This window comes from Furipterus horrens, unplaced genomic scaffold (assembly GCF_987537825.1).
Source record: "Furipterus horrens unplaced genomic scaffold, mFurHor1.1.pri manual_scaffold_3, whole genome shotgun sequence".
NCBI lineage: Eukaryota > Metazoa > Chordata > Mammalia > Chiroptera > Furipteridae > Furipterus > Furipterus horrens.
Window position 1 is genome coordinate 153729888 of NW_028327173.1, and position 15978 is coordinate 153745865.

The 15978-nt window shown below is 37.6% G+C and overlaps 1 protein-coding gene across 1 annotated transcript in view; it reads left to right on the forward strand.

Annotated features, from left to right (window-relative positions):
* The window catches only part of SLC12A1 (solute carrier family 12 member 1), an 85995-nt gene that overhangs the window by 29424 nt on the left and 40593 nt on the right, over window positions 1-15978 (forward strand). Inside the window, exons 11-17 of the mRNA XM_090270569.1 lie at window positions 4721-4805; window positions 6179-6330; window positions 7462-7569; window positions 7892-8015; window positions 9832-9933; window positions 11907-12062; window positions 15095-15194. Of these exons, the coding sequence (XP_090126695.1) occupies window positions 4721-4805; window positions 6179-6330; window positions 7462-7569; window positions 7892-8015; window positions 9832-9933; window positions 11907-12062; window positions 15095-15194 (827 nt within the window). The remainder of the gene's footprint in view (window positions 1-4720; window positions 4806-6178; window positions 6331-7461; window positions 7570-7891; window positions 8016-9831; window positions 9934-11906; window positions 12063-15094; window positions 15195-15978) is intronic.

The following is a 15978-nucleotide window of genomic DNA, read 5'->3' on the forward strand; positions in this document are numbered from 1 at the left end:
ACATGAACTAAGGGGGATGGGATTGCTGGAGGGAAGGGGGCTACTGGGAGGAGGGGAGAAAAGGGGAAAAAATTGGGACTACTATAACAACATAATCAATGAAATATACCTTAAAAATGGATTTAGATAAAAATAATGAACAAATAATTATTAAGTTAGGATATATCCTCATGGCAGCAATAATCAAGTGTGAACTGAAAGCAAACGCTAAGTACTGACTATTGGTGAGAGAATGTATTACAGCAGAGAAGACGAAAGGACAGTCAGGCATGGGGAAAACTAGGAACAGGGAGGATCTCTCACAGCTTAACTGGAGGAACCCTGATGAGGTTAGATAACCTTATAAGGTGAGGAGAAACAGGTGTCAGAGTCCTGAGCCAGAGCTTCTCACCCTAGAATATAACTCCGTGAAAGTGGATCCTTTGCCTTTGGTTTTGTTCATTGCCGTATCCTCGGAGCTAGTGAGGCTTCAATAAATATTTATTGAGTGAACGAAGAAAGGCTTTTGCATTTGTTATATTAAGAACCACAGTGCCGCAGAAAATTCCTGGGCAGAGATATAGCACAAAAAATGATTAGGCTGAGGCTCAGAAAAATTAAGTAACTTGTTCAAAATGAGTCAAGTAGTATCACTGCTTAGTGAAAGTTGGCTATGAATGTTGAGCTTCCGGTTTCTCAGATTTGGAAAAGCATCAGGTGTTACTAATTTAAGTTTCTACAAACTGTGAGTACACATTTGAATTATAGAATACTGTGCTTCTCTTAGACTCCTTAAAGACAATTTTGAATGAGATGCTTACTAGTCAGTTCAGCTTAACCAACACTTACACAAGGCACTGGGGAGGCAAAGAAGAACTCAGTCCTTCCCTCTAGGAGCCCATGGACTAATGGAGAGACAGAATTACTCCAATTGACTCATAAGAAGCAAAAACAGATCACGTGCAAGGTAAAGAAGAAATAGTAATTGCTGTCCCTAAAGAAGTAAGTGAAGACTTTCAGAGGAGTGCCACTCAATCCAGAAGAAGAGAGGGACATTTGGAACAGGAGGAATGGAATGTAAGAAGACACAGAGATAGATGCTGCTGATGGAAATTATTTTACATGCATAATGGGGCACACAAGTAAAATCTTTTCATCAATATATTAAGAAAGTGTATTTATAAAGGAACTTCTCTGTATCCTGGGCACTCTAGGAGTAAGCAATGAACTAAAAAATATCACTATCTGAAAAGGCAGAACTTACAATATCTTTCTTCCCAGATAAATGCTAACTTGAGTTAGGAATGCTATGTTAGTAGACATGTTTACTTATCTATCAATTTGTACTGAGAAATCTCTGATTTTGACTTTACATGTGAAGAAAATGCAAAAGATAACCAATCCTAAGTTTCAGGGCACAAGTAGTCACAGTAATGTTGTAAAAAGATTTTTTCTTTCCATTTAAAGATATTTTGGTTATTTTACAATTAAGCTTAATTTTCAGTATATACCCTGATTTATACTATTAAATAAAACTCAGAGGTTCTTTAAACTACAGACAATGGCATTAGAATATTATCCCAAAACTAGCTAGAGACACTAAGGAGGTTAGATCAAAATAATGTTTTAGAGAGAGCCTGCCCACTGACTGCGAAGGATGGAGTGTGTGTGTGTGTGTATTCAGTGGGGGCGGTGTTGGGGGGAGTGATAGGTAAGGAGACTAGAGGCAAAAAGATCAATTACAAGATATCACAGAAGTCTGGACAAGAGGTGACATGGGCTTGGATTAAGACTATGGCAGGGGAAATGGATCAAAATGGTCAGCTTTTGTTACAGTTAGAAGAGGAGGTAAAAAGGATGTTTTATTTTACTATGATTTGCAGTAAGAAAACATTTATGTCACAACCAACTGTACACATACAAAATGTTCCCCAAACAGTTCTTTACTACAGATGATGTCTTCTGATTATTTTCACTTCAGTTCTATTCTATTTTACTCATTTCATGGTAGTTGCAACCTACTAAATTAATTCCATGATGTAATAGATGAGGAAAAATAAGCTCATACTTGGCCATTAAGGTTGAACTGGCAGGACATCGGAGTGGAGATGTGTAGGTTTGTAGCTAGATTTATGACCTTGGAACTCCAGAAAGGAGCCGGGGCAGGACCAGAATCCGTGATGTGCATGGGTTCATCCAGGCCTGGGCAAAGGGAAGTACTGATGGTGGAAAAGGAGTTCTTGAAGAAAGAGAAAAGGCAGCCTAGGACATTGGGGAACCCAGGACAAAATGGGGTCCTGAAAGCCAAGGGAAAAGAGTGCTTTGAGAAGCGATACTTTATCGTCAAAAGCCAGAGTGGTCAAGCATGTTAAGGACTGAGAGGTGACAGCATATTGAGATGTGGTGAGGAAACTTCAGTTCATATTTCTCTTTTGAGAGTGAAACTAAATAATCAAAACACAATGGATTCAGTTCAACTTAGTAAACATTCATTTTTTACACACTATGGGAATATGCAAGATTCTGCCTCTGCTCAAAATCCAGCATTCTTCTGAAGATGGCAGTCAATGAGAGTTGGCACAAAGTTCTACTCTGAGCCTCCTATTTGCTAACATATTCATTGATAATCCGTAAATATGTGCCTGGGAGGAGTCAAGTCAAGTCAAGAGAGTTAGAATGCAGTGTCAGAAGTGTAAGATTAGGATATGGTTGACATACTCCAAAAGCAGTAATCTAATAAAATGTTGGTATTATAGATAGATAGATAGATAGATAGATAGATAGATAGATAGAATATTTATATATACTATTTAATGAAGAAAGGTGAAGGGAAGTTATATTTGGGTTTATTGCTAGGGGGATGGAAACTAACATTTAGAATGAAAGCTAAGCATTTGTCAAAGTCCTGAGCCCTGTCTAGGAGAAATATAGCCATACCAGACAATGTGAACATGTGATCATACATTAAGATATTGGCAGCTGGGTCAAGTTTGACCCTCATGTAAGTTCTAAATAAGTAATTTTAGAGCTTGTAGCAGGTTTTTGTATTTAAGGTACAAGACTGCCTTCCATCTTCGTAACTCTTAATCTTTACATATATTTCCTTTCTTCCCACTTAAATCAGTTTTTCACATTTCACTCACATCCCAAGAAATCCTTAATCAATAAAATAAACACTGAAACAGAACATGGACTAGAAGACTGAGATGGGCCCATTTCAGCCACAGTGGTCTTCTTCTTTCTTCTACATGCTTTTTTGCACACACTTGCCACATTCACTTTTGGAAACAGTAGTTTGGGAGGCTGCATACGTATGTACGTACTAGACCAGTGATTTTCAACCCATGTGCTGCAAGAATTTTTAAAGCATGCAACACCTGATTATTTAGTCAGGGACAAAGACTTCCTTTCCCTTGGGGTGTAAAATAAAAAAATAAAAATAAAAAAGACAACAGCCAACACAACAGTAGCCATCCAGTATGAATGCATTAAAATTACACCTATTTTTTGTCAGATAGGCAAATATACATTTTTTGGTGTGCTGAAGAATTTTAGTAATTAGTCTATATGTGCCATGAAATGAAAAAAGTTGAAAATCATTGTATTAGACAAATCATGTGTGAAAACCTTCCTAAAAGAGTGGGAAGGAATTAATGATCACAGAGTGACTCCACAGGATGATGTGGGGACAGATTTGCTTGACTATGCAGCTGTCAAGTTGAGTCTACATTCACCGTGAGTTTACCTTTCTGATGGATTTGATCAGCAGATTTAAACTAAAAAAACAAATAAACAACAACAACAAAAACAACTTTATACTTTAACTGCACTAATTGCTTATTTGTATTGATGAGTTTCATGTGCTCTGGCGGAGGAACTAATGTCTACTGAGACTGTGCTTCCTTCAGCTCTATATCTATTGACTCCTATTACATGCCAGGCATGGTCCTGTATAATCAATAAATATATTAAAATACCTATTTAATAATTCCTGTTAAGTTGAATTTGATAATTTAGAAGTTATGCTGATTGGAATTGATTATGATATGATTTAGTCCCCCAAATAGGACATAAAATGGTATATTATATATAATATGGGTCCAGCTCAGTGAATTTATATACATTAAGCAAAAGAAAAGCCCATTTTTTTATATAAGCCTAAATTTGTTTCTTTCTTTATGCCTGCTTATGGAAATTAAATTTCTCCCATTGCAGTCATGCCTGAATGAGACTCCAAATGGGAAATTTGAGAGATTGTAGAATTTAGCAGATCATCCTTTTTCGCTTAGTCAAAGGTGACTTTTTTTAAGGCTTACACTTAGTACAAAACACACACACACATACACACACACACACACACACACATCAATGTGCCAGGTATGGTTGGATATTTCTCCTAATAATTTAAGGTTTAATAAATCAGCATGAAATTCACAGGAGATGAAGGAGAGAGGCATTAGTGAGTGAACTAACTAATACACTTCTCTATAAAAACTCCCTCCTGGGCATTTAGAGATATCTTCTGTTTAGAGCAAAATTCTACAGATTTCTTTATTCACTCTAAGCACTTTGTCTTTATCCCAAAAGAATTTGAGCTCATCATTTTACTATTAGTTTGATCTTTCTTTAGAACTTGCCTTAGGAAAAGTAGCCTAAAAGTTTGAAAACAGAGAGATAACTCCATGTGACCTCTCTTTCTGATGCCACCGTCTCCTTGTATCTCCATGTTATTATTTGAAAGGATCCCCAAGATGCTATCCCCAGAGGAACAATGCTGGCCATTTTCATCACCACTGTTGCCTATATAGGAGTTGCTATTTGTGTGGGTAAGTAGTATGTCTCTGGTGCTGTAACACCAGATTTACAAGGGGTTTCATGGGTTTTCATAGCCAATGGGCTTTCAGTGGAACATAAGCAGAACATTTTTTAAAACGCAATAATTTTAATTCCCTTCTTAGATGCTCTAGGGGTTTGAACGTGATTAAACTGTACCATAGGTGTCTCTGGGTCAGGGATAGAGTAGAGGTAAGCAGGCCACCTATTAGGGCTTTAAAAAAAATTCCTGCACTGATTATTTTAAGTGGTTCTTTCAACTTAAAGACTCTATAATTCTTAAGTGTTTCCTAGATTTAAAGAAATGAATTCATGGCTGAAATTAATGGTTCTCATTAGTACCTAACTTACACTGGGGCCTCTCTTATAATTGTTAGTAAGGACTGAGAACTCACCCTTGGCTGGAGTTTGAAAAGCAAAATGAGCAGTTTTATTGGTTGACATTAGTTTGTAAAGTATTTATCCTTCAGGAAGTTCAGAAAATATATATATATATCACAGTTATGTTAATGTATTTCAAAATCCTATAAAATGCATAATTTCAGAGATTATAGTTAGAAAAATTCATAAGGAATGTCAGTGATTAAAATATATATCAAGAATTTTTAAAAAGTTGATAACTCCATTTCTTGGAATTTATCCTAAAGAAATACTTTGAAATACAGAGAAAAATATATGCATAAAGATGGTCATAGAATATTTATAATAGAAAATAACAGAAACATCTAAATGTATGAAAAAATGGGATAAACCGAAGCAAATATTTGTTAGACTACTATTTGACCATTAATTTACTTAAGAAATCTTAATATTTTATCCCCAAATATTTTATTTATTATTTAAACCATTAAAATTGTATGTCTTGTAGAATTACGTCTGTTTAAAAATTATGCAAGGAATAGTTGAAAACAAGCGCTTGGTTCCCTTAATTATTCGAATTCAATAATGCCGTCTCTTGATTCTCTCACAGATGAGACAATAAATCCTACTTGAAAAACAATGAATCAGTAGCACTAAGCCAGAAATCTGAATTGAGTATTATATGCAAAGCACTGTGTATGCATATTAGGGGATCAAAAAGTAAGGTGTTCCAAATATCCAAGTATCTTACAGAAGCAAGTGAGAGCTAGGACTGAAACCCCCCACGACAGAGGAAGTGGCAGCCTGTTAGACACAAAGGATACTTCCAGGCTTCAAGAGGTCAGGAGCCTCCAGGTACCACGTCCCAGGAAGCCTTGACAGTGAAGACAGGAGAGGCAATGGACCTGCTCAGACTCTAAGTAAACTGAGTATGTTTTTAGAAGAAACCCCTCAGGGAACAGAAGTCTTCATATAAAGAAATAACAAGCCACTGTTGTTTCTCCAGGGGCCTGTGTGGTCCGCGATGCCACTGGCAACATGAATGACACCATCATTGCCGGGATGAACTGCAATGGCTCAGCAGCCTGTGGGTTGGGCTATGACTTCTCAAGATGTCAACACGAGCCTTGTCAGTATGGGCTGATGAACAATTTCCAGGTTCGAACTGCAGCAACTATAATGATACTTTTTGCCATTGTTTTCATTTCTATAACATCATGTATAATGACACTTCTGACTCTGAAACTGATTGATTATTGATTGACTTGAATTTAGCAAGGAATACATGGTGTGGGAGAGAAGGGACTCACGCAGGTATTGAGTCGTAGCAAATGCTGTGGTTGCATTTACTGTGGTGAGAAGAGAATGGACACTTGCTCCACCAGGGAAGGATCACCACCCAACATTGTATGCCTTTCAGTCACTGAGCAAGGTTTCATGGAGGGGAGAAGGAGAGACTTAAAGGTTAGTTAGCATTAGAATGCAGTTCATGTGTGGGACTTGGCTGAGGAACAGCCAATGCAGTGGCCCAAGGCCAATAGGGAAATTTGAGTGTCAGAGGGGGAGGTAAGTAAAGGGAAAGGAACAGGGAAGTTGGGAAACTGTAGGACTTGAAACATATTAATTTGTCTGAACGATTGGTGAGCACAGGGAGAGGCAAATTTGTTGTGAAGGCTTCATTCATCTATTTTAACAGTCAGCAAAGAGAAATTAACTCGGTTGAAGCCATTACTCCAAAATATGACTTAAATAGATAGAATCGCATCATGTCTCAGATCTAAAATTTTGTTTAATGAGCACAGAAAAAACAAAGGTTTGAAAAGCCTCTATGTGCAAGAACAAGAAAGACTGATGCCTTTAAAAAGACTGTAAACAGCTGAGTCCTTCTGCAGACCTTAATAAAATACCAGTTTCTGTAAGACAGAATTTCCAGTTATGAAAGCAACCTATGCTCACACAGGATAGAGAGAGAAATGTCAAAATACTTAAACCCTCTTACTTTATGCTTTCCAGTATCTTCTGAATGTATTGTGGTGGGCATTGATTATTTCTATAATCAACAAAAAAGCCATTTCCATTAAAAAAACAAAACAAAACTCTTAACAACTCAGGAATGAAATGGGTGGGGAAACAGGGAGGGGATTCTAGTTAGAGGTCATTCGCTTATAAAGGAGATTCCAAATCACAGAAAGTGGAAAGAGAAGCATTCAAAAAATTTTTGACTATTTTTATTTGTTTGTTTTTACTGTCTGTTGGCTGAGTTTTCTTACTTGAACCTCTCTTCTCAAGGTCATGAGCATGGTGTCCGGGTTTGGCCCCCTCATCACGGCTGGCATCTTTTCTGCAACTCTCTCCTCGGCCCTGGCCTCCCTTGTCAGCGCGCCCAAAGTGTTCCAGGTGATATGGGCATAAGAGCATGTGCTTGTCCCTCTTGCTGTTGTCACTAAACATGGATCAAGCTGAAATATTCATTCTCACTAGCAGTCACCTTCCATCATTTTCTGAAACAGTTTAATGTTTGCATCTGGCTCAAATGCTATCTCTGCCCCATAGTCAAGATCGATTCAAATAATATAAAGAATGATGAACTGTAGTCTTACCTTGCGCCTCAGATTGTGTAACACTCCACCTTTTGCCACATCTTCTTATTTGAATCACACAGGGAAAATGATCATACACTGACATAAGTAACGAATCTCTCCTTTTTTTTTCCCTTTAGGCTCTGTGCAAGGACAACATCTACAAAGCCCTGCAGTTCTTTGCAAAAGGATATGGGAAAAACAATGAGCCACTGAGAGGATACATTCTCACCTTTGTGATAGCCATGGCTTTCATTCTCATTGGTTCGTACAGTCCTTGTTCTTACCGAAAGCCAAGTAATTCTTCTGATACTCATAAGCTTTCCTTTTAGCTTGAGAAGCCACCTGTTTTATGTTTAATATTTGGGAATAGTGGAGTCTATCTAAGAAGGAAATGAGAAATCCTTGTACAAACCAGTCCTTTGAAGATTTGAAATGGACTTGGACTTTAAGCTCCTCTTAGAATCTGAGTGTTGGAAATCCATCCAACCAAATGTAACTGAATCCATCCTCCAACCTGCCCATTATTGGCTAATCCCAGAGCCTCCCCCAGCTGTCATCAGTCTTTACATCTCCTAGCCGGTGAGGAGCAAGGAAGTTGAAGTGTCTGTTCTCAAAATGTGGTCTTTTGACCTCCTGTGTGAAAATCAGAGCCACCTGTGGGTTTGTTAAAGTGCAGATTTTTTAGGCACAACCCAAGAGTTAGAATCAGAATCTCTGGTGACAAGGAATCTGCACTTTTACAAGATCTTCCAGAGATTCATAAACCACTGAAATTTGAGAACCACTTAACCTAGAATGTAACCTCCTCTCCTTCTCCCTAAACAATATAGAAACAACTACATAATCTTGGAGAGGCTCTTATCAATGTAGCCTGCACATCCCTCGCTGCTCCCTGAGACATCACTTTTGCTGGTGAGCATAGTAGAGGAAAAGGAGCAAGAGGTGAGGATGGTGGTAACTGTGCATAGATGGGCAGGGCCTTCCTCAGCACAGAGGTGCCAAACAGTGAGGGCTCCTCCTCATCACAGCCACTCAGGAAGTGACTGTAATTCGTGAAGCCTCATAAGATTTCCACAAGGTTGAAGGTATTTGTTACAGCTAATAAGGTTTGTTAGGCTTTTTTTTTTTTTTTTTTTAATTATACAAAAAAAAAAAAAAAAAAGATTCTGGAGAGCTGTTTCAATTATGTAATTTAAGCTTTAAGACTTCAAATTATTGCCCTATACTGCATTTAAGTGATCAAATAGACAAAGTTTTTAAAATGGTATAAATTAAATAATATCCTTAAAAATCACTTTTAGAACAACACAGAGCAGCTTCATGGCACCAGCTTTGTGGCAGCCATTTTCCCTGCTTTCTTGCTGGCCTCCATGTTCTAGAATCACGCCCAGCTGCCCCCTGCATTTGCATCAGTGAAGGTGATAGACATATGACATTCAGAGAAATAGAACTATCTCTAAACTATTACTGCTATCACAAAGTAAACAATTCAGCTGGAATTAAATCATGCTGGATATTTAGCTACCACAGTATAACATTTTTGACAAATCTTGAGAGACAGAACTCTCTAGAGAGGTAGAAAAGTACAAATGACTAATAAGAGGTTTAAAGTCAGAAAGAGCAAGTTGGATATATGTAGAGAGATTTCCAAGTAGGCATTTCTGATGCACTGGTATTTAACTAATCTGTCACCCTGCAGAGCCTTGGTATGCACGTAAGGAAAAGAACACAGGACCTGGTACCTCTGGAATAACTATAGGCGAGTTTGTCCTCTGCCCATTCCTCAAATCTTCTATCCACTCCCACACAAAAAAAAAAAAAAAAAAAAAAAAAAAAAAAAATTTCCAGTAGAGTTCTTGATTGGTAGGTTTTCTTGCTTCTTTATAGAAAAGAAACTCTAAGAAAAGGTATTAAAATAAATGCAGCCCCAAAGAAAAATCACTAACTTCTTAAACTTTGACAGATGCTAGCTATGTATTCAATTTCCAAATAAAGTCAAGCTTCCAGGCTGCAACAGCTGTTTCAGCCCCTGGTCTCATCACTCATATGTACATGCTCAATTCTGTTTTGTTCACAGCGGAACTGAACACCATCGCTCCCATCATCTCCAACTTTTTCCTGGCCTCCTATGCACTAATTAATTTCTCCTGCTTCCATGCCTCTTATGCCAAATCTCCAGGTAAGATGACTTTTCAAAACTAAAATAAGCCTAAGCCAACATTTAGTGTCAATAAAATGAAAAAAAGTCAGGAGAAGTGCTTAATTTGTGTTTATCTGTTGTTGTTTTTAAATATCCCAGTGGACAGTGTAATCTACTTTGTTTTGGTGAGTTGGGGGATGACTTCTGAAATGGAAAAAAAATCATTTGAGCAATGGCCTTTTTGACCAACCATAAAGTCAATTTTCTCCTGCAGCAATAAATTATTCATTGCAAGAGAAACCACATTTATTTCAGCAGTAGAAAAACACCACTATTTATTTCCAGGGTGAAAGCAACCACGGAGGTGGAATAAATGTATATATTTGTAACTTCCTTACTATCAATTTGTTTCCTGCCCATGGTGCAGAAGAGAAGGATGAGTAGCTCCCGTAATTACCTGCTGAGTGTAGTCAATGCAGATCCGCTGTGAAGCTGGTGGCATCCCTTCCCTCTTAGACTGTGCTTTAAAGTGGTGCAAAGTTTCATACCAAAGAACCTTCCCCTGTCTAGCCATCCCTCACCTCTTCTTTGCTTCCACTGGCCAATAGAATCCTTCTGCCTGCCTTTCCACCAGAAGAGAGACGTGTCATTACAAACCTTCAGAAAGTTCTTCAACATGAGGACTTTGATCAGGGATATAAACATGTTTCCACTTTTTAGGGCCTGCCACAATTGAACCTCCTTTGAAAAAACTGCTGCCGATAAAACGGAAGGTAGATAAAAAGGAGAACCTTCATTCCCCCCAAGGCCACTAGGCTCCAGAAAACACTGAGGACTTTCTGTTTCCACTTTGTTGCCTTCTTTTAAGCAGAGAACAGAAAGTTCTAGTCAGAGAATATGACAAATCATAGAAATGGGTGCCTCCGTGCCATGTTATTTTCATTTTTGAAAAGTAAGGTGAAGTAACAGAGATTGGCAGGGGAAAGATGGAAAAGGAAGGAGAGAGGAAGAGAGAAAAAGAGAGAAGAAAACAAAAAAGCACGTAGAGGGGAACACACAGATGCACAGACCTAGAAACTGAGGTTCCCCTCACCTCTTACTCTGCCTCCTTCTCTGTCTGTTTCACACACGTGTGCACACATGCATGCACGTACACAGCCAGACTCAGAAAAATAAGGGTATTTCCAGTGAAGGTCTCAAAGTACTATATCCATCTTGTGGCAAATTTAGGAATTTGCTCTAGCAGACTTTGAAAGCTCTGTTGTGTATTGGCAACTCCAAATTTCAAAGGTACTTCATCCATAGACCAAATGTACCCTTCAGATCAGTTTCCCCATCCTGATCATACTGTTACCCAGCTTCTTTAATTTCAGGGAACTAATAAAACAGGAAAACTTCACTGCATATGTGAATAGTGAGAAATATTTTCACTGAAAATGCAAAACACATTAATGTATCAGGTTTAAGAAGATAAGACATTGCAGATAAATTTCTCCCTCTCATCCCATCGATTATTATTTCTGGAAGGGCAAGCACTATCCCTTTAGGATATGGAAGAGCTAGCAAGAAGCTAATGGATTGACTTTTTATGACTGCTATGCCTTCTTCATGGAAAGACAAGCCCATCATCTTAACCTTCTCCTCCTTGGTCCACCAAGCAGTTCCTCCCACTCCTCCTCAACAAGACCCCACTTTTCCATTCTTCCTGCCTCCTTTAAACTCCCAAGGGCATAGATATCTGATGCTCAAGGTTTCGTAGTTTGAGAAGACAATCAGAGGGCATGCAGAAGTATGGAGGGGCCATGAGAAACACATTTTTCTATATTTCACAGCATCTTTATTTGGTATAATTACACCTTCACAGGCCAGGGACCAGAGATTACAGAAACTTAATAGCAGAAACTTGACCTAAAAGTTCTGATTTTTACACTTGGACAAAACATGTTACCTGTATCCTAGTAATATGCAGTGGCATGAGGGTGATATATTTTTTGTTGTTGCTTTACTTTCAGGATGGAGACCTGCATATAGAATTTACAACATGTGGGTTTCTCTTTTTGGAGCTGTATTGTGCTGTGCAGTCATGTTTGTCATCAACTGGTGGGCAGCTGTCATCACCTACGTCATTGAGTTCTTCCTCTATATCTATGTGACATATAAGAAACCAGGTAGGATAAGGACTGTGTAGCAATGGGTTTACAAAGCAGCCTGTAAGTACCCATTCATTCAACAAAGCATTACTGAGCAGCTCCTTGCTCTTAGGTGTGTATATGTATGGTGGCTATTAATCATAGAATGTAGTAAAATAGTTAACTTTGTTGAGCATCTTTTATGTATCATGCACTCATTTAATCGTCACAATAATGCTGTCTGTTAAGTATTATTAGACCTATTTTACTGATAAAGAAACTAGAGTTCAAAGAGTTGACCTCTTGCCAAGGTAATGGTCAGGATCTGAAGGAGTTGACATTTTAACTGCAGTGTCTGATACCAAACCCCACAAGCTTTCCATTGTATCCCTTTCTAATGCCCTGGTAAGTGAGATACAGTCCCTGTCTGCAAGGAGTTCATAAATCTGCACATAAGCAGTGAAATATATAATATAATGTGATATAATATAATAAATATGATTATAATGGTAATAGTAGATAAGATGAGAGTGACATGAATGAATTGCTGAAAAAGGGAGAGAAATGTATAGACTGAAGGTGGCAGAGGCTGGGACCACAGAGTCAGGTACTGAGAGGTCCAGTCTCAGGGGCCTGAACACCTCCACACTCCCCTTACCCCTACTCCACAAGTAAAGCAGAGAGGGTAGCAGCTACCTTGGAGGGAGTTGTTTGTTGTTTATCCTTATTAATTCATGTATTTTTAACATTGAGTATAATTTACATATGGTAAATTCACCTATTTATTTGTTTATTTTTCTGGAGTTCAAGTAAGTCTACCTTTATTGAAGTTATATAGAAATATGGCTTCCATAGTTTCTATTCTGTTCAGTCAAATTCAGATATAAAAATCTGGATAATGTGCAACTAGCAAGATACTCATAGTGCTCTTATATGTCAGGTGAATGTTGACATGCCGTTTACCATTTGATATCTAATTAAAGAGAACATTTTGAAGTGATAGCATTCATTATAAACTGGGTGGTAATTTTTTCCCTCAGTTTCCCACTTTGGATTAAGTATTTTGTAATTGGAATCCTGATGAACTTGAGTGGTACTTGCTCCTACTCACCCCTTTTACATGTAGTCTATAACTTTGGACGAACTCACAGTCTTGAAACCACCACCACAATGAAGGCAGAGGAAGGACAAGTCCATCCTCACTATAAGTTTCTTGACACTCCTCCGTAGTCAGTCTCTTTCCTACAATATAGCCCTGGTAACCACTTTTCTGATTTCCATCCTAAAAGGGATATTCCTTGCCTTTTCCACAATATCATATGGAATTATATATTATGTAACCTTCATGTGTGCTTTCTTTCATTTGACATGATGCTTTTAGATTCATCCATGTTGTTGTATGTATAAGCAATTGTTCTTTTTTGCTGCTCAGTAGTATTTCATTATATTAATATGCCTCAATTTTTTTTTAATGGATTCACCAATGATGGACATTGGGTTGTTTCCATCTTGGAATAATTATATATAAAGCTGCTATAAACATTTACACGTAGGACTTTATGTGGACCTATGTTTTCATTTCTCTAGGAGTGAGATTTCTGTCATGTAATAAATGTAGATGTAACTTTATAAAAAACTGTCAAACCGTTTTCCACAGTAGCAGTATCATTTTCCATTCTTACCGGCAATGAATGAATGTCATAATTGCTGCATATCCTTGTCAGCACTTAGTATTGTTGGTTGATTTAAAAACAAAAGCAAAAACAAAAAAACATTTTAATAGATGTGAAGTACTATCTTACTGTGGCTTAGTTTGCATTTTATCAATGATTAATTATGTTGAAACCTTATTTGCCATTCACATATTTTGTTTAGTCAAGTGTCTCTTTAACTATCTTGCCCATTTTTTGAGTTGTTTTCTTATTATTCAGTTGTAAAAGTTCTTTATAAATTCTGAGTGCAAATTTTTTACAGTATGTGTTTTGCAAATATTACAGGTTTGTGACTTATCTTTTTATTTTTCTTATTTTTCTGCTCTTGTTTTAAAGATCAGTTTTTTAATTTCTATAAAGTTAATTTATCCATTTATTTTTCTTTTATGGTTTTGCTTTTTGCTTCTAATCATGATATCCTTCCCTAACTTAAGGTTACAAACTTCTTCTATAAGTTTTAATGCTTTAGATTTTAAACTTATATTTATTATCAATTTTGAGTTATTTTTTGTATGTAATTTGGGTAATGCCTAAGGTTTAGTTTCTTACATATAAATATCCAGTTGACTAGTAGGGTTTTTATAAGAACATTTAATCAAAAGTGTGCTAAATGCCTAATGCCTAGTCAACACTTAATCAATTTTAATCTTCTTTATCTTGAGATAATGATCCCCCACCATTTTCCTCACTCTTCTAAGCAAAACTGGGAAGATGTCCCTGTCTCCTTTCTGGAGTGAGTATATACATTCCCATCAGAGACTTCCTCTTATAAAATTTAGAAAATCCATCTAATATTTAATTTGTTCAAAGAAAGGTGAAGTGTGACAGTGCTTATCTCCCTTATTAAGAAGATTAGATCCTAAAAGATCAAACTAAAATGCTTAAGAATGATTGATTCTATTCATGGACACCCAGAAGTAAGAATTACTGAGCTGTTCAGTTTTACAATTCCAAATATGAAGATTGCTACACACTATCTGTGTAAACAAATACCTCATTCTTTTTCAGCTTAAGAAATTGTGATGAACCCTTGAATCTGTTCAGATGATGATCATTTTCCCAAGTCTATTGTTTTCAGTTTGGTTATCACCCAGCCTCTCCACAATGCAGGATTTCTGGGGCTACAGCTTTCAAGTCTGATCTTTAGCTGGAGAAAGGTCTTGCTTCTAAGAATTCACAAAGTGCTCATTGAAGAACAATGCTCTTTTAGGCAATACATTATATGTTCGCTAATTTGGGTGCTCATCGCTGCTGACATAGCTACGGACAATCATAGAAGGTTACTGCTTATAAAAATGCTTCACAGTACACAGAAGGAAGATCAGTATTTTTTATGCCATATTCCTCTTTCATCCACAGATGTGAACTGGGGCTCCTCCACACAGGCTCTTTCCTACGTGAGTGCTTTAGACAATGCTCTGGAATTAACCACAGTGGAAGACCATGTAAAAAATTTCAGGTAAAATTGGCTTCTCAGGCATCCTGCTGTTTTTCCAAGTTAGCAGTTGCTTTCCTTTATGGGGGAGAAACAGCCTGTGAGTATAGTCTAAGGCTAGACAGTCATACAAACTATCACCTTTTCATGACAGTGCCTCCTGTAACTAAGTGCTTCTTCTCTTCCACTCTGAACTATGCCCACCTCCAACTATATACCCTCATAGTGCCAAGGGTCACCTTCCACGCATGGGGAGAAAGAGGTGATCTAAGCGACATGATTTTAGAGAGATGTCCCCAAATGCCCACAAACCTTAATCCTCAGTGCTGTCACCATTCAACTTAATATTTTGTGGCTTACTGAAGTCTCCTAGAAGTAACACTTGAAGCTCTTTATTAGTTGTATCTTTTTTTTCGTTCTTTTAAATTGTTTTTCAATTACAGTTGTCCCATTTTTCCCCCATTGCTCCTCACCCCCCCCCAGCCCACCCCTTCTCCCACAGTCATTAGTTATATTGCATTTTTACTGGGCCCTAAAAAGACAAGTTTTTCAAGGAGAATGAAGGAAAATATTGGGTGGAAAAGGACAGGCTGTGTTGAGATTTGGAATAGGAGAGTTTCCAGGGAAGCCCAAGACCATCTATCCTTACTTTACTTTTTTGCTGTGACTAACTAAACGAAGAGTACAAAGATGACAAGATGGACTAGGCAGGATGACTCAAGACTTCTGGTGAGAAATCTAAGAAATTTTTAGAGGGGAGTTGGTTTCATTTTGCCAAGCCACCTCTACCTGCCACTTCCAGTGGGGT